At 50.9% G+C, this 21388-nt stretch overlaps 2 protein-coding genes across 12 annotated transcripts in view; one reads left to right on the top strand and one right to left on the bottom strand.

Moving 5' to 3' along the window:
* The window catches only part of POLQ (DNA polymerase theta), a 38518-nt gene extending 27392 nt beyond the window's left edge, over positions 1 to 11126 (top strand). For 3 of the 4 annotated variants that reach the window (XM_073576989.1, XM_073576990.1, XM_073576988.1), the window contains exons 21-31: positions 165 to 358; positions 1163 to 1294; positions 1380 to 1554; positions 2241 to 2367; positions 2999 to 3099; positions 3208 to 3392; positions 7798 to 7909; positions 8112 to 8236; positions 8778 to 8925; positions 10099 to 10208; positions 10552 to 11126. In XM_073576989.1, the coding sequence (XP_073433090.1) occupies positions 165 to 358; positions 1163 to 1294; positions 1380 to 1554; positions 2241 to 2367; positions 2999 to 3099; positions 3208 to 3392; positions 7798 to 7909; positions 8112 to 8236; positions 8778 to 8925; positions 10099 to 10208; positions 10552 to 10665 (1523 nt within the window). In that variant the 3' untranslated portion in view covers positions 10666 to 11126. Of the gene's footprint in view, positions 1 to 164; positions 359 to 1162; positions 1295 to 1379; positions 1555 to 2240; positions 2368 to 2747; positions 2853 to 2998; positions 3100 to 3207; positions 3393 to 7797; positions 7910 to 8111; positions 8237 to 8777; positions 8926 to 10098; positions 10209 to 10551 lie in introns of those variants that run through there. The other variant, XM_073576991.1, reaches the window with a different exon arrangement.
* Positions 11127 to 11895: 769 nt separating this feature from the next.
* STXBP5L (syntaxin binding protein 5L) overlaps positions 11896 to 21388 on the bottom strand; it is a 340555-nt gene continuing 331062 nt past the window's right edge. For all 8 annotated transcript variants that reach the window (XM_073576992.1, XM_073576994.1, XM_073576997.1 and 5 more), the window contains 3 exons: positions 21116 to 21227; positions 18814 to 19034; positions 11896 to 12662 (listed from right to left, as the gene is read on the bottom strand). In XM_073576992.1, the coding sequence (XP_073433093.1) occupies positions 12621 to 12662; positions 18814 to 19034; positions 21116 to 21227 (375 nt within the window). In that variant the 3' untranslated portion in view covers positions 11896 to 12620. The remainder of the gene's footprint in view (positions 12663 to 18813; positions 19035 to 21115; positions 21228 to 21388) is intronic.

Raw genomic sequence — 21388 nt, 5'->3', positions numbered from 1 at the left:
GGGGTACGGGGCAGGTGTCTGCTCTGTCCCACGGGGGGTCGGGGGCAGGTGTCTGCTCTGTCCCACGGGGGGTACGGGGCCGGTGTCTGCTCTGTCCTACAGGGGGTCTGGCATCTGCTGTGTCCTGCAGGGGGTCCGGGGCTGATGTCTGCACTGTCCTGCAGGGGTCTTCAGCAGGGTGGAGATGCCCACACATTACTGCCTGGCTCTGCTGGAGCTGAATGGCATCGGCTTCAGTACAGAGGAGTGCGAGACCCAGAAACACATCATGCAAGCGAAGCTGAACGAGATCGAGGCGCAGGCGTACCAGCTCGCCGGCCACAGCTTCTCCCTCACCAGCCCTGATGACGTCGCCCAGGTACCGAGACAGATTAGCGACACACAAACCTACACAAACCTGTACAACCCTAATACATCCAAAACCGACAAAAGACAAAATGAGAAAAACCCTGCTGTAATTAAATAAAAAGCAAAAGTGCATGTAAGTAATACAGAGTTCTTAGTAATACTGTCTGTGATCAAATATAGCATAAAAGCCGTCCCACCACCGACAAGGTGACTCTGATCACACCCTGACGTCAACTCTGACACATGGTAAGGTATTTAATATTAGACAGTGTAGGACCGTCCCCATCAGAGTCACCTTGTCGGTGGTGGGACGGCTTTTATGCTATATTTGATCACAGACAGTATTACTAAGAACTCTGTATTACTTACATGCACTTTTGCTTTTTATTTAATTACAGCAGGGTTTTTCTCATTTTGTCTTTTGTAGGTTTTGTACGCTTTATGGCCAATGTGAACATGCGTTTGTGTTGCATGTATACCAGCTCAAACCAAGCTCAATTTTTGTGTTTTTAACCCTAATACATCACATCTACATACACCTCCAGAGCTGCAGTCACTATTCTACTGTTACATCATGTCTTATCCTCCAGTCACCTCCAGAGCTGCAGTCACTATTCTGCTGTTACATCATGTCTTATCCTCCAGAGCTGCACTCACTATTGTGCTATTACATCATGTCTTATACTCCAGAGCTGCGAGCACTATTCTGCTGTGTTATGTTGTGCTCCCTGCTGAAGGTTGGGTGTGGCTTTGGGTGTGACTCGAGTAAGGGACAGAAGGTGCCGTGTCTCCGGATTCATTTGCCCTTTCTTAGGTTCTGTTCATTGAACTTAAACTGCCCCCCAATGGCGACCTGAAGGGTCCCGGGAACAAGAAGACGCTGGGTTACACCAGACGGCCGGCGCTGAACAGAGTCCGACTCTCCAAGCAGTTCAGCACCACAAAGGTACCATCACCCTCATCATCTCCTCCGTCCGCGGCTCCCCCAGTACTCAGGGCCTCGCTCCAGCAATGATTTTCTTTCTTCCCAGGACATTTTGGAGAAGTTGAAGCCGCTGCATCCTCTGCCCGGACTCATCCTAGAGTGGAAGCGGATCACCAACGCCATGACCAAGGTGGTGTACCCCCTGCAGCGGGAGAAGAGTTTCTGCCAGGGCCTGGGCATGGAGCGGATCTACCCCGTGTCCCAGACTCACACCGCCACAGGTACAGATGTAGTGTCATGAGCTGCCCCAGCTGCAGAAGTGAAGGCGAAACTGGGGACAGCGATGGTGCTGAGACCAGGGGAGAGGGCAGCGATGGTGCTGACGAGACCAGAAGGGCAGCGATGGTGCTGGCGAAACCAGGGGGCAGCGATGGTGCTGGGGGAAGCAGGAGAGAGGGCAGCGATGATGCTGATGAGACCAGGGCAGAGGGCAGCGATGGTGCTGGCAAGACCAGAAGGGCAGCGATGGTGCTGGCGAAACCAGGGGGCAGCAATGATGCTGGCGAGACCAGAAGGGCAGCGATGGTGCTGGTGAAAGCAGGAGAGAGGGCAGCGATGGTGCTGGTGAGAACAGAAGGGCAGCGATGGTGCTGGGGAAACCAGGGGGCAGCGATGGTGCTGGGGAAAGCAGGAGAGAGGGCAGCGATGATGCTGGTGAGACCAGAAGGGCAGCAATGGTGCTGGCGAAACCAGGAGAGAGGGCAGTGGTGGTGCTTGCAAGACCAGGGGGCAGTAATGGTGGCATTATGGGACTGTGTTCAAGAATAATACAGCAGTGGTTACATTGTGGAGCAGAGATGGTGGTGATGAAGAAGGGTGGGACAGGGGTCGTGACGCCGGGGACAGCAGTGAAGTTGGGGGCAGCGGGGTGGAGAATGTCATCATCCTGCCGCTTCTTCTGTTCCAGGCCGCATCAGCTTCACTGAGCCCAATATCCAGAACGTTCCCAAAGACTTTGAGATAGAAATGCCTCTTCTGGTTGGAGAGAGCCCCCCGTCTCAGGCAGCGAGCGCCTCCGCCTTCTCCAAGCAGCGGTAAGCGACAACCCTCATCATTCGCAGATATAGGGGTTCTCCGGTGCTTGGCGTCTGTTATTAGCTGCAATGTCCCTACTGATATAGAGGCTGAAAACTCACCTTGACTCTGTCCAGCTCACACAGCTGCAGGGTTGGTACAATGTATCATAGAATCGTAGAGTTGGAAGGGACCTCCTGGGCCATCTGGTCCAACCCCCTGCTCAAAGCAGGATTCGCTAAATCATCCCAGTTAGATGTCTGTCCAGCCTCTGTTTGAAGACTTCCATTGAAGGAGAACTCACCACTTCTCGTGGCAGCCTGTTCCACTCATTGATCACTCTAACTGTCAAAAAGTTTTTTCTAATATCTAATCTGTGTCTCCTCCCATATCGACGTAGATCTTTACTAATCCACTGTAATAAGTCCGCCCAACCGGATTTACAGTAAATATTTCCATTCTCTGACACCAAGCAGAGATCTTAAAGGTGAGAACCTGGGACAGAGCGTATATTTTTGGTTCACTAGAGCTGGATGACGGGGGGTGCTGATTATTTCTGACCCTCTGTGTGGCCCATGTGCCGTGTACTGGGGGGGCTCCGCTGTGAGGGATGGGTTGTGATGTGGCATCTCTGGTCGTTTCTGATTTTAGGGGTAAGAAGACCCTCCCCGAGGCGCTGGCGGATCAGATCCGGCAGGAGAGGGGGCTGTCGTTTCTCGTTAGTATGCGGCACGCCTTCGTCCCATTTGTAGGTAATTCTGACTGGGTCGTTCTGCTTAGGTCGCTTCCATAAATGAGTACGGCGAGGGGGTCCGGCAGTCACGGATAGACGCTCACATCGGGTCTTGTTCCCCCTGCAGGAGGGATGATCCTGGCAGCAGATTATTCTCAGCTGGAGCTGCGGATTCTCGCTCACTTATCCCGGGATCGTCGCCTCATCCAAGTGCTGAACAGTGGCTCCGACGTCTTCAGGAGCATCGCAGCGGAGTGGAAGATGATGGAGCCGGATGCTGTCACTGACAGCCTGAGGCAGCAGGCCAAACAGGTGACCCACCGAACCGGGGTCCCATCAATTGTATGTCTTCCTGTGCTGGCGAAACGAGGCGACTCTCGGCTCAGGATTTTGAGATTTCTATGTAGGGATCTGATATGAATACTTTCATATTAGCTGATGGTTCGTTACAGTGTAATAGCTGCACAACTCTGTGTCCTGGCCTGGAATCAGGGCAAATGGCTGCAGGTGTGTTACCCCAATATAAGACACATTGAGCAACGGATTGTATATGTCCCCTGCTTTGGGTCTGGTCTGGCACAACTCCACACTGGAAACAATCGAGGACCGCTCACCTGACCGCTGCTCCGACCTCTGACACACCACGACAGCTGCTCCGGCCTCTGCTCCGACACGCCACGACCGCTGCTCCGGCCTCTGCTCCGACACACCACGACTGCTGCTCCGGCCTCTGCTCCGACCTCCGACACACCACGACCTCTGCTCCGACCTCCGACACACCATGACCGCTGCTCTGGCCTCTGACACTCCACGACCGCTGCTCCGGCCTCCGACACACCACGACAGCTGCTCCGGCCTCCGACACTCCACGACCGCTGCTCCGGCCTCTGCTCCGACCTCCGACACACCACGACCGCTGCTCCGGCCTCTGACACACCACGACCGCTGCTACAGCCTCTGCTCCGACACACCATGACAGCTGCTACGGCCTCTGCTCCGACACACCACGACAGCTGCTCCGGCCTCCGACACACCACAACCGCTGCTCTGGCCTCTGCTCCGACCTCCGACACCACGACCGCTGCTCCGGCCTCTGCTCCGACCTCCGACACACCACGACCGCTGCTCTGGCCTCTGCTCCGGCCTCTGACACACCATGACCGCTGCTCTGGCCTCTGACACACCACGACCGCTGCTCTGACATCCGACACACCACGACAGCTGCTACGGCCTCTGCTCCGACACACCACGACCGCTGCTACGGCCTCTGCTCCGACACACCACGACAGCTGCTCCGGCCTCTGCTCCGACCTCCGACACACCACGACCTCTGCTCCGACCTCCGACACACCATGACCGCTGCTCTGGCCTCTGACACTCCACGACCGCTGCTCCGACCTCCGACACACCACGACAGCTGCTCCGGCCTCCGACACTCCACGACCGCTGCTCCGGCCTCTGCTCCGACCTCCGACACACCACGACCGCTGCTCCGGCCTCTGACACACCACGACCGCTGCTACAGCCTCTGCTCCGACACACCATGACAGCTGCTACGGCCTCTGCTCCGACACACCACGACAGCTGCTCCGGCCTCCGACACACCACAACCGCTGCTCTGGCCTCTGCTCCGACCTCCGACACCACGACCGCTGCTCCGGCCTCTGCTCCGACCTCCGACACACCACGACCGCTGCTCTGGCCTCTGCTCCGGCCTCTGACACACCATGACCGCTGCTCTGGCCTCCGACACACCACGACCGCTGCTCTGACATCCGACACACCACGACAGCTGCTACGGCCTCTGCTCCGACACACCACGACCGCTGCTACGGCCTCTGCTCCGACACACCACGACAGCTGCTCCGGCCTCTGCTCTGACCTCCGACACACCATGAACGCTGCTCTGGCCTCCGACACACCATGACAGCTGCTCCGGCCTCCGACACACACGACCGCTGCTCCGACCTCCGACACACCACGACCGCTCCTCCGGCCTCTGCTCTGACCTCCGATATACCACGACCGCTGCTCCGGCCTCCGACACACACCACGACCGCTGCTACGGCCTCTGCTCCAACACACCACGACAGCTGCTCCGACACACCACGACAGCTGCTCCGGCCTCCGACACACCACGACCGCTGCTCCGGCCTCTGCTCCAACCTCCGACACACCACGACCGCTGCTCCGGCCTCTGCTCCGACCACCAACACACCATGACCGCTGCTCTGGCCGCCGACACACCACGACAGCTGCTCCGGCCTCCGACACCACGACCGCTGCTCCGGCCCTGCTCCAACCTCCGACACACCATGACAGCTGCTCCGGCCGCCGACACACCATGACAGCTGCTCCGGCCTCCGACACACCACGACAGCTGCTCCGGCCTCCGACACACCACAACCGCTGCTCCGACCTCCGACACACCACGACCCCTGCTCCGGCCTCTGCTCTGACCTCCGATACACCACGACCGCTGCTCCGGCCTCCGACACACCATGACCGCTGCTACGGCCTCTGCTCCGACACACCACGACCGCTGCTCCGGCCTCCGACACACCACGACCGCTGCTCCGGCCTCCGACACACCACGACCGCTGCTCCGGCCTCCGACACACCACGACCGCTGCTCCGGCCTCCGACACACCACGACCGCTGCTCCGGCCTCTGCTCCGACCTCCAACACACCATGACCGCTGCTCTGGCCTCCGACTCCACGACAGCTGCTCCGGCCTCCGATACACCACGACAGCTGCTCCGGCCTCCGATACACCACGACAGCTGCTACGGCCTCTGCTCCGACACACCACGACAGCTGCTCCGGCCTCTGCTCCGACACACCACGACCGCTGCTCCGGCCTCTGCTCCGACTTCCGACATACCATGACCGCTGCTCTGGCCTCCGACACACCTTGACCGCTGCTCTGGCCTCTGACAAACCATGACCACTGCTCTGACCGCTGACACACACTGGGCAGAAGAAATGTATTCAAACCAAACAGGAAAAAGAGCGTTGATTCCCGGGCGCTGCCGCAGGGGGTAGATGAGTGTCGCGCCGACTCCTTCATCAGGGAAGGTATATTCTACATACATACAGGGGAGGGAAGACCCTGATCCACCGCTACAAACAATCCAGAATTAACACAGTTAACGGTTTATACAAATCTAAAATCTGCAGCAGAAGACATCCGTTCTATAGAAATTTGAATCATGTGGAGTATTTGTGCGACGTCTTATAATTATAAAAAAATTATTGGGACAGTAAAGAGAATATTGTAATTATGACATTTCATAGACGTTGACGGCCGTAGCTTTCGCTTTCTTGAATTTCCTGCCGCCTCTTTCCCAAATGGATGAGAAATATCTGGACAATATTGGAGGAAAAGGGAGAACAGGCTGAACTCTAGATCCCAATCAGAGATGATGGGAAGCAGATTGCTTGAAGAAGGAAACACAAAGAATATTCGTAAAGATGCGTTTAATCACACAACAATCTCAGCATGGCTTCCCAAATAACAACAAAATGAAAAATGTGATGTTAAAAACATCAGTAAAGGGAGAGACGAGAAGATCAAAGCTGAACCTGATGACAGGAGACTGAACTACGATGTTCACATCGATCAGGTCTGCGACCTCCAGATATTGTTCCATTATTCAGGGACCCTTTACTGTCAAAGTTTCTGCCCCCAAATCAGGGGGCATTTTCAAGAATCATGTAGCTCCCAGTAGTATCAAACCAGTGAATAAAACCGCTATTATCAGGCCAGGGGATTCTCTGTTTCCAGAATTAAAGATACTTCCAGTGCGGCAATTCTAAAGCTAAACATCCACGGCAGCATGTGGTGTGTCCGATATTCGGATCCTGCACCCCTCTACAAGTCTGTGGCTGCATGTGACACATCAGATGTCATCTCCGTGCAGGCCAACATACGCAGACCCGGGAAGCGGAAAAGATGGAGAAATTAAGATCTCTGTCTTCTCTGCATCGGTGCTGCGGTTCTCACATGCAAGACTCGGATCACCCTCGGGTGACACTCGGATCATCCTCTGACGATTGGATGACACTTGGATCACGGATGACACTCAGATCTCCCTCGGACGTCACTTGGATCACTGTCAGATGACCCTTAGATCGCACTGATCACCCTCGGATGACTCTCTGATCACACTGTCACCGCCGGATGACACTCAGATCACCCTCAGGATCACACCCTTATGATACATTTATAGATCACAAATGGTCTTTTGCTGCAGATTTTACATTTGTGATTTCTATAAACTTCTGATATTAATTCTGGATTTCTTTGTAGCAGTGTATAAGGTTCTTCCCTCCCTTGTATGTATAACATGCTCCACCTGATGAAGGAGTCGGCCCGACGTAGAAACGCCTCGTATGAATGGAGATCCAGAGAACATGCACTCTCGTCTCCACCCTGCGGCAGCGCCTGGGAATCACCGCTCTTTCTCCTGTTTGGATTCAATACTGACACATTGTAAGGAAATCATCAGCGGTGTGAGCAGGACTAGGCCAGGAAGGGGTTTAGCTTATGGAAGTTTACATTAACTGCCAGCAAGCAGAGGTTGTGGAGATAGTAACTGAGATGCACGGTCTGCGGAGGTTGCAGGTTGGGCAGCAGCGCTCAGTTTCGCACCGTTCTCTTCCCGGGTTACATCGCGGTTCGGGTCGTTGCTGATGTCTCTTTTCATCCTGTAGATTTGTTACGGGATCATTTATGGAATGGGAGCGAAATCCCTGAGCGAGCAGATGGGTGTCAGGGAGGAGGACGCCGCCTGCTACATCGAATCATTCAAGACCCGGTACACAGGTGAGCGTGGAGATGAGGGGCCCCTCCGGATCTTCGGCCGCTCACACTGGCACCTGTTTTGAGTTTTTGCCTCCGATTTCACCCTGGTAAACCCTTGAGATAAGCAGATCTACAGGTCTGGCCACCGCTTGTCTCCTTCCCCCCCGGCAGTAACCTGCGGTTTTGTGATGAGCTGCGGTTCCATCGGTCTTTATGTTTCCAGGTATTCAGCGGTTTCTGAAGGAGACGGTGAAGAATTGTGCCTCCAGAGGGTTCGTGCAGACCATCCTGGGCCGGCGTCGGTACCTGCCAGCCATCAAGGATGCAAATCACCACGCAAAGGCTCATGTGAGTGCTCCCGCCGGTACGGTGCAGGTTTGCTACAGTGTGTCAGCGCTAACCAGCAGTAGAAACCTCTGTCCGGTTCTGCACTTGGGGGTGATGGATCGGAATTTACGGGGGGAGATTCCAGCCCACAACCAGCACCATCCGGCCACATAACAAGTCCCTGAGCGCTCGGCCGATACATTGTTAGTTGATCCTCGGAAGCACAAGAGCAGACGTGCTGCCGACAACTGCTGATTTATAGGCCACGGAAACAATCCGATCCACTGACACTTTTAGTTTTCAGGTCATTGATGTTTCCATGGGCCAGTTATCAATATTGAGCGTTTCTAGGAGCAGTTATCGGCCCGTGGGAAGGAAAGTTCAGTCTCGAAACATAAGGATTCCCATTCCCTGACAGTAAGCAGAAACCTCAGCAATGGAGGCAGCGCTGGCCTTTATTCTGCAGCGAGCGATCTCATGACATAGAAGCAGACGGCTGCCGCCTCCACTGCGGTTTTATCTGGTTTTCTTATGACGGTGCGAGGTGTTGTGTCTGTTTCAGGCTGAACGCCAGGCTGTGAACACGACCGTGCAGGGATCCGCTGCCGACATCGTCAAAACTGCCACTGTGAACATCCAGAGCCGCCTGGAGGAGATCTTCCCCTCCGTGGCCAAGTCCCATGGACACCTGCCGCTGCCAAGGCTTAAAGGTGCGTGATCCGGGCTCCAGGTCGGGATGAACGGTCTCTTAAATGTTCATCTTACGCTGCTGGATTTAGAGGGTTAAACACTGGAGACCGAGCAGTTAGTAGAAATGACCTTGAGTCGTGATCTTGGTGCGAGATCGCTGGTGATGGCGGCTGTTGCACCGCGGGGTCACGTGATCGGCTGGCGGGTCGCTGCCCATTATATGTGATCGGTGAGAGAAGAGGCTTCTGCTGGATCCATCACTGTCACCGACCAGAGAGCGGAACTCAGAAAGCGTCAGACCCCCATGTGTCCCCGCCACATTGTGCTGTGTCCTAGCATCAGCTGTAGCTCTGCTCAGCCTGAGCTGCCTGGTGCATACACAGCAGTATAGATTAACACACACCAGAGTCATGGAGGGTTGGGGTGATTTATACACCATGATCTGAGGGAAGGAGGGCAACAACCCACAATTCATACGGTGCTGTGCAAAAAAATGCTGCAAACTAAATGATTCTGTCTCTTCGTGAGATCCCAGACAGACGGGATGATGTGAGGTCAGGGTCTGCGAGGCCGGATCATCCCCCCAGGATGGCATTGCATGGATGTTGGGGGTCGTCCGGCTGATGATGGAGGCGACGGGCGGTCACCAGATACTGAAGACGGAGGCGACGGGCAGTCACCAGATACTGAAGACGGAGGCGACGGGCGGTCACCAGATACTGAAGACGGAGGCGACGGGCGGTCACCAGATACTGATGACGGAGAGGACGGGCGGTCACCAGATACTGATGATGGAGAGGACGGGCGGTCACCAGATACTGATGACGGAGGACGGGCGGTCACCAGATACTGATGACGGAGGCGACGGGCGGTCACCAGATACTGATGACGGAGGCGACGGTTGGTCAGTCACCAGATACTGATGACAGAGGCGACGGTTGGTCAGTCACCAGATACTGATGACGGAGGTGAAGGGCCGTCACCAGATACTGATGACGGAGGCGACAGGCGGTCACCAGATACTGATCACGGATTGATAACGCTGCAGCATTTATTTTTTTTTTTTACACCTACCTGAAACTTTTGCACCGTCCTGTATGGACTGATATCGCTGAATTGCTAATTGTGGGATGGAAACAGGAGGATAAGGGTCCAACTGGGGATTTTAACATTTTCATGTCTTTCATATTTAGGACATTTGGTACGAAAAGTGAACCCTTCACCTCCAAGACGCGGCGCCTTCTTTATCCTACAGCTGCACGATGAGCTGCTGTATGAGGCGGCCGAGGACGATGTCATCCAGGTATCGCTGCCCTAAATATTCTCTGTAGCGTCGCGCGACCCCCGACTACAGCATTGGCGTATTATACTGTATATCTGTTGCCGCTCCACTTCGTCTGTGAAATTTCAGATAATCTGACGGAGAAAAAAATAAGATATAAATCACTAATATGGGCCAGACCCCAACACCCACGGCCCCACATGGGTGTCACTGCGTCAGCCCGGGCCCCAGAGATCGGCACCACCACGTCAGTCATGACATCCGCTCCTGGATTATCAGGATTTTCTCGGCTTCCAGCTCCGGGTCTTCATGACAAGATGGAGCAGCGTCCGTCCCCTCATTTTGACGTTTCGTTTTCCTACAGGTGGCGCAGATTATAAAAAACGAGATGGAAAACGCGGTGCGGTTGTCAGTGAGTCTGAAGGTGAAAGTGAAGTTCGGGCCCAGCTGGGGCGACCTCCAGGACTGCGACCTGTAGACGAGACCTCGGCCCGGGGCCAAATCCTGGAAGGAAATTACTTGAATCCGTCGCGTGATTTATAATATGAATTTTTTAATGATTTTGCACATGTGGGATGAGCCAGGATACCATTGATCAAATGAGGTAGAGCCTATCCTCCTGCGGAGGCAGGGTGCCGATGATGGAAAAAGGCGGAGCCAAGATGCCATTGATGAAATATGCTGGAACCTATCCTGCGGTGGAGCCAGGATGTCGGTGGTGGAATAAGCCGGAGCCTATCCTCCCGTGTAGGGAGGTTGCCTGTGGAGAAATAAGGCGGAGCCTATCCTCCAGCAGATTCAGGGTACCGGTGATGGAATAAGGCGGAGCCTATCCTCCCGAGGAGCCAGGGTGCTGGAATAAGGCGGAGCCTATCCTGACGCTCCTCTTTTTATCCTTGTAATCTGTAATAATATAATAGTGCAGTAATGATGTCATAATTCTGTAGTCTCCAGCTCTGCCTGTCGGCACCCATCTTCAGCTCGTCACTACAGGCCTGGACTAAGGTCGGGGAGGGGGGTGGCTGATCTGGTGTTATAGGGTCCCCAGCAGCACAGAGCATTTCAGGAGAGGGACATGCAGATCTACTGGGACACCTGCACTAGCCTCTGCTGAAATACTCTGTGCTTCTAGGACCCATTTATTCATTCATGTAACCCAGATCTTATGGGTGGTCCTAGACAGCATTTTCCATAGTGTAAGGAGCTCGCTCCACTCAGCAGCACAGAGTATTTCAGCAGAGGCTGGTAACGAACAAGCTCCTCACCCTCCACAGCAGCAAAGTATTACAAGACAGGAATGGGCTGATCTTGTGGGAGATCCTTGGAGGAAGTAGCGGGGTTCCCAGCAGCACAGAGTATTTCAGGGGGTGCTGATCGGTTGCATTTCCTGTTGTAGAGGGCTGTTTTCGGATGGGATGTGAGGGGGATTAATGACAGCAGGAAGCAGATGTGACTGCGGGGGATCATTCCCCCTGGTTTCTCCAGATCCCGCTGCTTCCATCCTCATTATTTCTCCTGGATGCGGCGGTACCATCACATAAAGTAATGGCCGTGCAGAGACGTTGAAATTAATATTCTGCCTATAGTGCCCCCCACAGACACAGTCATCACATAATCTGCTTTGTGCTGAGACTTCCTCCTGTGAAGGCGGGAGAAGGAGCTGGGTACAACGATGGCGTTCGGAGGCATAAATGAGGCACGGGGCGGCTCGGATGTCAAATTACACTTTATTTCAAACACAGAACATTTTGCTTCTCAGTTGTAGAACTACTCTACTGCCAGACCCGGGGCGAGGGACACGACCGCTGCCGACGCTCCGACACCGTCCCCCCTTCATGTACAAGGTGTGGGGTGCGGCTGGTGCAGCCCAGCGGCACAGAGATAACTTCTCTCTTTATACATCTGTACAGCTCTGTGCGCTGCCGCTGATCTCCGCTCGTGTCGTCCTCGTCCTGGGAACATGGCGATTCTAAGTGCAGCGAAGACGAAGCTGGAAAATAAAACAGCGAGAAGGAGGCGCACACAGAAAGACTCGCCCGCTACGACCCGGGCAACGTCCTTCCTCTGCTCTGTGATATAACCCTGTAGGATCCACGGCATGCGTCTCTTCTGGTCATGCATATTCGGATTGGACGTGTTCCACGCAGAGTCGCCGCCGCCGCGAGTGCAGGGATTTACAGCCGAGATTTTACAGGACACAGATTTTTTTTTTGTTTTCAGAAAACAATTTAAAAAAAAAAATTGTCATGCCCTCTGGAGAATCTAGGAAGAGAAGTCTTTGTGGAGGTCCCCAGGGAGGGGTTGAAGTCCCATGTGTCTGTCCAGTGGTCTCCCCACCACTAGAGGGGGGCTACACACTGTTGGAGAATGCTGGAGTTTAGCCATCGATTAAAGGGTCGGTGCGCTGTCCTGGATTGGCTGACGGCATCGGCTCTAAAACTGGTACCACTTCTTATCCCTGCATTTCAGCATCAGCTGTGAAGAGAGAACAGAACCACAAAACCGTCACGTCTGGTATCTCGGGGGCAGAGACCCTCCCTGTACCATGTAGCGGAGCTGGACGGCTCCTCGCACAGGTGAACGGGGGAGTGAGACATCTAAATTACAGCCACATCTGAATCTGAAGATCTTTCACCAAATGTTTGATACTGAACGGGCCCACGATATAACAATGGCTGCAGAGCGGAATAAAACTTTTTTTTTTTGTTTTTTTTTTGTCTCGTCGTTGCAGATATGGTAGCAAAGCATTTGGCATCTAATGAGTTAACTTTACAGCTGGTTTTCACTAGAGATGTGTACTTCTGCTCCATGTATATTGCTGAGCAATCATAAGCAAACAGAAAAACTCCGCCCCCCCCACCCCCTAGGTTTTGTGTGAGATGTAAGGAGAGGGCTGGTACAGCAGAGCTGACAGTGCTATAAGAGGAGGAGAGCTGAAAGAAGGGTTTGTAATATAACACCGCTAAACTCAGCTTACATCTCAAACAAAGCCCGTGCTGTGGCGGGGGCGTGACTGCTGCACGTTTATGATTGGTCAGCATCATACAGAGAGAAAGACACGCCCACAGTGAAAACTATCTGATAACACCCACTTGGACTCAAGAAACATTAACTCATTAGGTGTCAAATACTGTGATTGTTAGTAGCTCCACATTGAAGACGTGAAAGAAAAAAATATGTTTTCTTCTGCTCTGTAGCCACTATTACATGGTGTGTCCAATTCAACACGAAAAATGTGATCAAAGTCCTGTATAAAGGGGATGTCCATGGCTCCAAAAACATGGCTTGTTTCACCCAGAATCTCTCCTCACTCACAACTTGTAGATGGGGTGGTTACTGGAGATGAGAAATTCTCAGGGTCCAGTGGCCACGTCTGTATTTTGTGACCCCCCCCCAGACGGCAGCCCTGCAATTCGCCTCCTACCTGCCTGCACCTCTTCTGATTAGTAAGCCCAGCACAATGTCATGCATCTATCAGAATGATGTCATCCGCCAGCCCACATATCGGATGAGGCCCAGAGCTGCCGGCAGGTAGGAGGAGATGGTGCGCAGGCTCCTGTCTGGCAGTGGGATACAGATGGGGCTGCCGGACCAGCCCGACTAACAATTTGCCCATTTCTAGTGGCAATGCTTCTGGAAGCAAGCAGCCATGTTCTGATCTGGACGACCCCTATAATCCAGGCCACTCCTTATTAAGGCTCCTTCCTGCACAGTTTTCGGCTACATTTGTTTAGTTGCTTGCTGTTAATCATCTCTTCACGTACTGACTAAGGGTACCGTCACACTTAGCGATGCACCAGCGATCCCGACAGCGATATGACGCGGTCAGGATCGCTGGTGCATCGCTAAGTGGTCGCTAGTGAGCTGTCACTCAGGCAGATCTCACCAGCGACATAGCAGCGGTCGCTACTTACCTGTCAGAGGCGGTGATGAAGACGTCCTCCCACCCGCGTCCACGTGTCGCTCGTCGGCACCAGCAAGAAGCAGCCGGCGAGAAACGGCCAAGGACGTTCTCGCGCGATCAGCGATAGCCAGCGGGGAGCCGGTCGGAGGTAAGTATCACACATAGCAATATCGCTGCTGCGTCACAAAATCGGTGACGTTATAGCGATATCGCTTAGTGTGACGGGCCTTTAACCCCTTCATGACCCAGCCTATTTTGACCTTAATGACCTGGCCATTTTTTGCAATTCTGACCAGTGTCCTTTTATGAGGTAATAACTCTGGAACGCTTCAACGCATCCTAGCAATTCTGAGATTGTTTTTTCGTGACATATTGGGCTTCATGTTAGTGGTAAATTTAGATCGATAATTTTTGCGTTTATTTGTGAAAAAATCAGAAATTTGGCGAAAATTGTGAAAATTTCGCAATTTTCAAATTTTGAATTTTTATTCTGTTAAACTAGAGAGTTATGTGACACAAAATAGTTACTAAATAACATTTCCCACATGTCTACTTTACATCAGCACAATTTTGGAAGCAAAATATTTTTTTGTTAGGAAGTTATAAGGGTTAAAAGTTGACCAGCGATTTCTCATTTTTACAACAAAATTTACAAAACCATTTTTTTAGGGACCACCTCACATTTGAAGTTACTTTGAGGGGTCTATATGGTAGAAAATACCCAAAAGTGACACCATTCTAAAAACTGCACCCCTCAAGCTACTCAAAACTACATTCAAGAAGATTATTAACCCTTTAGGTGTTTCACAGGAACTAAAGCAACATGGAAGGAAAAAAAGGACATTTTAATTTTTCCAACAAAAATTTTCTTTCAGCATCAATTTTTTCATTTTTCACATGGGCAACAGGATAAAATGGATCCTAAAATTTGTTGGGCAATTTCCCCTGAGTACACCGATACCTCATATGTGGTCATAAACCACTGTTTGGGCGCACGGCAGGGCTCAGAAGGGAAGGAGCGCCATTTGACTTTTTGAATGGAAAATATGCTGGAATATTTAGCGCTTGTCATGTCGCGTTTGGAGAGTCGTTGTGTGCCTAAAGACTGGAGCTCCCCCACAAGTGACCCCATTTTGGAAACTAGACCCCCCAAGGAACTTATCTAGATGCATAGTGATCACTTTGAACCCCCAGGTGCTTCTCAAATTGATCCGTAAAAAAAAAAAAAAGTACTTTTTTTCACAAAAATTATCTTTTAGCCTCAGTTTTTTCATTTTCACATGGGCAACAGGATAAAATGGATCCTAAAATTTGTTGGGCAATTTCCCCTGAGTACACCGATACCTCATATGTGGTCATAAACCACTGTTTGTGTGCACGGCAGGGCCCGGAAGGGAAGGAGCGCCATTTGACTTTTTGAATGGAAAATTAGCTCCAATCGTTATCGGACACCATGTCGCGTTTGGAGAGCCCCTGTGTACCTAAACATTGGAGCTCCCCCACAAGTGACACAATTTTGGAACCTAGACCCCTTAAGGAACTTATCTAGATGTGTGGTGAGCACTTTGAACCCCCAAGTGCTTCACAAAAGTTTATAACATAGAGCAGTGAAAATAAAAAAATCATTTTTTTTCCTCAAAAATGATTTTTTAGCACGCTATTTTTTATTTTCACAAGGGTAACAGGAGAAATTGAACCAAAAAAGTTGTTTTCCAGATTGTCCTGAGTACGCTGGTACCCCATATGGTGGGGGGGGCCACTGTTTGGGCGCACGGCAGGACGCAGAAGGGAAGGAGCGCCATTTGACTTTTTGAAATGAAAATTAGCTCCAATCGTTAGCGGACACCATGTCGTGTTTGGAGAGCCCCTGTGTGCCTAAACTTTGGAGCTCCCCCACAAATGACCCCATTTTGGAAACTAGACCCCCTAAGGAACTTATCTAGATGCATAGTGAGTACTTTGAACCCCCAGGTGATTCACAGAAGTTTATAATGCAGAGCAGTGAAAATAAAAAATCTTTTTTTTTCCCTAAAAAAATTTTTTTTAGTTGGCAATTTTTTATTTTCACAAGGGTACTAGGATAAATTGGACCCCAAAAGTTGTTGTCCAGTTTGTCCTGAGTACGCTGGTACCCCATATGTGGGGGGGGAACCACTGTTTGGGCACACGTTGGGGCTCAGCAGGGAAGTAGTGACATTTTGAAATGCTGACTTTGATGGAATGGTCTGCGGGCATCATGTTACATTTGCAGAGCCCTTGATGTACCTAAACTGTGGAAACCCCCCACAAGTTATCCCATTTTGGAAACTAGACCCCCCAAGGAACTTATCTAGATGTGTGGTGAGCACCTTGAACCCCGAAGAGCTTCACAGAAGATTGTAACGCAGAGCCATGAAAATAAAAAATCTTTTTTTTTCCTCAAAAAATGAATTTTTAGCTCGCAATTTTTTATTTTCACAAGGGTAACAGGAGAAATTGGACCCCAAAAGTTGTTGTCCAGTTTGCCCTGAGTATGCTGATACCCCATATGTGGGGAGAGACCATTGTTTGGGCACACGTCGGGGCTCGGAAGGGAAGTAGTGACGTTTTGAAATACCGACTTGATCGAATGGTCTGCGGGCATCATGTTACGTTTGCAGAGCCTCTGATGTGCCTAAACAGTGGAAACCCCCCACAAGTGACCCCATTTTGGAAACTAGACCACCAAGGAACTTATCTAGATGTGTGGTGAGCAGCACTTTGAACCCCCAAGTGCTTCACAGAAGTTTATAATGCAGAACCGTGAAAATAAAAAATCTTTTTTTTTACTCAAAAAATGATTTTTTTAGCCCGCAATTTTTTATTTTCACAAGGGTAACAGGAGAAATTGGACCCCAAAAGTTGTTGTCCAGTTTGTCCTGAGTACGCTGGTACCCCATATGTGGGGGGGAACCATTGTTTGGGCACACGTCAAGGCTCGGAATGGAAGTAGTGACGTTTTGAAAGGCAGACTTTGATGGAATAGTCTGCGGTCGTCATTATGTTTGCAGAGCCCCTGATGTGCCTAAACAGTGGAAACCCCCCACAAGTGACCCCATTTTGGAAACTAGACCTTCCAAGGAACGTATGTAAGATGTGTTGTGAGCACTTTGAACCCCCAAGTGCTTCACAGAAGTTTATAATGCAGAGACGTGAAAATGAAAAAATCATTTTTTTCCACAAAAATAATTTTTTAGCCCCCAATTTTTTATTTTCCCAAGGGTAACACGAGAAATTAGTCCCCAAAAGTTGTTGTGCAATTTTTCCTGAGTACGCTGATACCTCATATGTTGGGGTAAACCACTGTTTGGGCACACGTCAGGGCTTGGAAGGGAGGAAGCACCGTTTGACTTTTTGAACGCAAAATTGGCTGGAATCAATGGTTGCACCATGTCGCGTTTGGCGACCCCCTGATGTGCCTAAACAGTGGAAACCCCTCAATTCTAACTCCAACCCTAACCCCAACACACCCCTAACCACAGCCCTAACCCTAACACATCCCTAACCACAAGCCTAACCCTAATTCCAACGCTAACCCTAATTCCAACCCTAACCCTAACCCTCTTTCCAACCCTAACCCTCTTTCCAATTCTAACCCTAACCCTCTTTCCAACCCTAACCCTCTTTCCAACCCTAAACCTCTTTCCAACCCTTACCCTCTTTCCAACCCTAACCCTCTTTCCAACCCTAACCCTCTTTCCAACCCTAACCCTCTTTCCAACCCTAACCCTAACCCTCTTTCCAACCCTAACCCTCTTTCCAACCCTAACCCTCTTTCCAACCCTAACCCTAACCCTCTTTTCAACCCTAACCCTAACCCTAATGGAAAAATAAAAATAAAAATATTTTCTTTATTTTATTAGTGGTGCCTACCTATGGGGGTGATAATCGGGGGGTTTATTTACTTTTTCTTTCATTTTGAAACCGGACCCGCCGGACACCGGGAGCGACGGGGGGACTTAGAAGGTGCCGGGGGAGGTGAGATGGGGTGAGGGGGGGATCGGAAGCTGGCGGGGAGCGAAGGGAATGGGAGGGGGGCAGATCATGACAGCGGCGGCAGATCGCCGCTGTCATTCAGTTGTGGGGGGGGCGATCGCCGGTGGGGGGGGTGGAATCGGTGTCTCCAGCCATGTCCGATGCTACAGCAGCATCGGCCATGGCTGGATTGTAATATTTCATCAATTTTCATTGATGAAATATTACTATCGCTCTGATTGGCTGTTTCACTTTTAACAGCCAATCAGAGCGATCGTAGCCACGTGGGGGCGAAGCCACGCCCCCTGTGGCGAAGAACAAAGCCCCCTGTATCTGCGGGTCGGGTGACCCGCAGGGGGGCTTTAAAGTCATGACGCCACATAGGCGTCATGGGTCGTTCTGGCACGACTTTTCATGACGCCTACGTGGCGTCAAAGGTCGTGAAGGGGTTAAATGCTGAGCTTGTACTAACGCACAGCAGCAAATCAGAACTAGCAATGCTGCAGTGTAGAGCATGGAAGAAGGACAGAGTAGTGACCTCAGTCTCTATAATCCACCTATTGTTTCATCAGACATTAGGCTCCCACAGATAATATGAGTGACCATAGCGGTGTCCTAATGAAGAAGAGATGCAGCGTAAAGCATGGGGGAAGAGCAGGAGCCTCCGATGATGCTGCACCCATAATCAGGCACAATGTCTGACGGCAGTGCGGGCGGGTGGTCTCTTACCTCATGTGCATGTTTGGAGAAAGCTTCGGCACTTGACAGCATGCGCTCCGTCTTGTCCTCCAGCTCGCCCAGACGCTGCCCTCGCTCATCCAGAGCTTGGCGGACTCTGTTCAGATCTCCCACCACGCCGGTCGCCGCTCCTTTCACGCCCTCCACACTTCGTTGCCCGGGAATGTGTTCTGCCAAATAGCGGGAGCCAATGCCAGCTGTCGCTTGTCCAACTGAGAAAAAGAATCTTGTCAGTGCGGATGATGGAGTAGTAGTCCCAATGTGTGCGGCTCATATACGACTTTTCTATCACAATACGGACATGGGACTTGGATCTGAACGGCTCTGATTCCAACAATGCACCGCACTCCGGACAGAGAATTGTGACTTCAGCTTTGGATGTGACTGTCTCATCCTCTCGTCACATCCAGAGCTGCATTCACAATTCTGCTATCAACAGGACTGGATCCAAAGTAGCACCCATGATTATACAGTACGAGGCCTCCAGCCTGGCATCCAAGGCTAGAGTTTGCCCCATGATTACTGATGTCCTCGTCATCAGCACAATTACCATTATCACTGTTTACACCATGATTGTAGTTGGCACATGCTATAGCTGTCACCTTGGCTAGCACAAGCTATAGTTGTTACCTACAGTGCCTTGCAAAAGTATTCGGCCCCCTGGAACTTTTCAACCTTTTCCCACATATCATGCTTCAAACATAAAGATACCAAATGTAAATTTTTGGTGAAGAATCAACAAGTGGGACACAATTGTGAAGTTGAACGAAATTTATTGGTTATTTTAAATTACTGTGGAAATTCAAAAACTGAAAAGTGGGGCGTGCAATATTATTCGGCCCCTTTACTTTCAGTGCAGCAAACTCACTCCAGAAGTTCATTGTGGATCTCTGAATGATCCAATGTTGCCCTAAATGACTAATGATGACAAATATAATCCACCTGTGTGTAATCAAGTCTCCGTATAAATGCACCTGCTCTGTGATAGTCTCAGGGTTCTGTGAGAAGCACAGAGAGCATCATGAAGGCCAAGGAACACAACAGGCAGGTCCGTGATACTGTTGTGGAGAAGTTTAAAGCCGGATATGAATACAAAATAATTTCCAAAACTTTAAACATCCCAAGGAGCACTGTGCAAGCGACCATATTGAAATGGAAGGAGTATCGTACCACTGCAAATCTACCAAGACCCGGCCGTCCCTCTAAACTTTCATCTCAAACAAGGAGAAGACTGATCAGAGATGCAGCCAAGAGGCCCATTATCACACTGGATGAACTGCAGAGATCTACAGCTGAGGTGGGACAGTCTGTCCATAGGACAGCAATCAGTCGTACACTGCACAAATCTGGCCTTTATGGAAGAGTGGCAAGAAGAAAGTCATTTCTCAAGATATCCATAAAAAGTGTCATTTAAAATTTGCAACAAGCCACCTGGGAGACACACCAAACATGTGGAAGAAGGTGCTCTGGTCAGATGAAACCAAAATCGAACTTTTTGGCAACAATGCCAAACGATATGTTTGGTGTAAAGGCAACACAGGCATCACCCTGAACACACCATCCCCACTGTCAAACATGGTGGCAGCATCATGGTTTGGGCCTGCTTTTCTTCAGCAGGGACAGGGAAGATGGATGGAGCCAAATACAGGACCATTCTTGAAGAAAACCTGTTGGAGTCTGCAAAAGACCTGAGACTGGGACGGAGATTTGTCTTCCAACAAGACAATGATCCCAAACATAAAGCAAAATCTTCAATGGAATGGTTCACAAATAAACGTATCCAGGTGTGAGAATGGCCAAGTCACAGTCCAGACCTGAATCCAATCGAGAATCTGTGGAAAGAGCTGAAAACTCCTGTTCACAAACCATCTCCATCCAACCTCACTGAGCTCGAGCTGTTTGCCAAGGAAGAATGGGCGAGAATTTCAGTCTCTCGATGTACAAAACTGATAGAGACATACCCCAAGCGACTACAGCTGTAATCGCAGCAAAAAGTGGTGCAACAAAGGATTAAGTTAAAGGGGCCGAATAATATTGCATGCCCCACTTTTTAGTTTTTGACTTTCCACAAAAATTTCAAATAACCAATAAATTTCGTTCAACTTCACAATTGTGTCCCACTTGTTGATTCTTCACCAAAAATTTACATTTGGTATCTTTATGTTTGAAGCATGATATGTGGGAAAAGGTTGAAAAGTTCCGAGGGCCGAATACTTTCGCAAGACATTGAAGGCTGGCACTGACTATAGTTGGCATCTTGGCTGGCACTGACTGTAGTGGCAATGATACGTACACAGCTCTTCTCTGTCCAGTGTTTGGCCACTTCCGCCGAACAGTCCTTTCAGGAAGCCTCTGTTCTGAGCCTCAGGGGTCTCCACCATTGAGAAGAGGTCTCCGAGGGTCTCCTAAAAGAGGGATGAAGCGTGAGAAAGCTCAGCTGATACCAGCATGAAGATCAGGACTACATTGCACTACATTATAGTCCACCCCCCAAGTGTAAAAGCCTCCCTGAGTGTAGCCCATCCTTGATAATTTAGGCTCACCCCCTGGGCATAGCCCATCCCCC

The sequence above is a fragment of the Dendrobates tinctorius genome, unplaced genomic scaffold, assembly GCF_039654945.1.
Source record: "Dendrobates tinctorius isolate UK_male_01 unplaced genomic scaffold, ASM3965494v1 ptg000054l, whole genome shotgun sequence".
NCBI lineage: Eukaryota > Metazoa > Chordata > Amphibia > Anura > Dendrobatidae > Dendrobates > Dendrobates tinctorius.
This window is presented reverse-complemented; position numbering and strand designations above follow the sequence as displayed.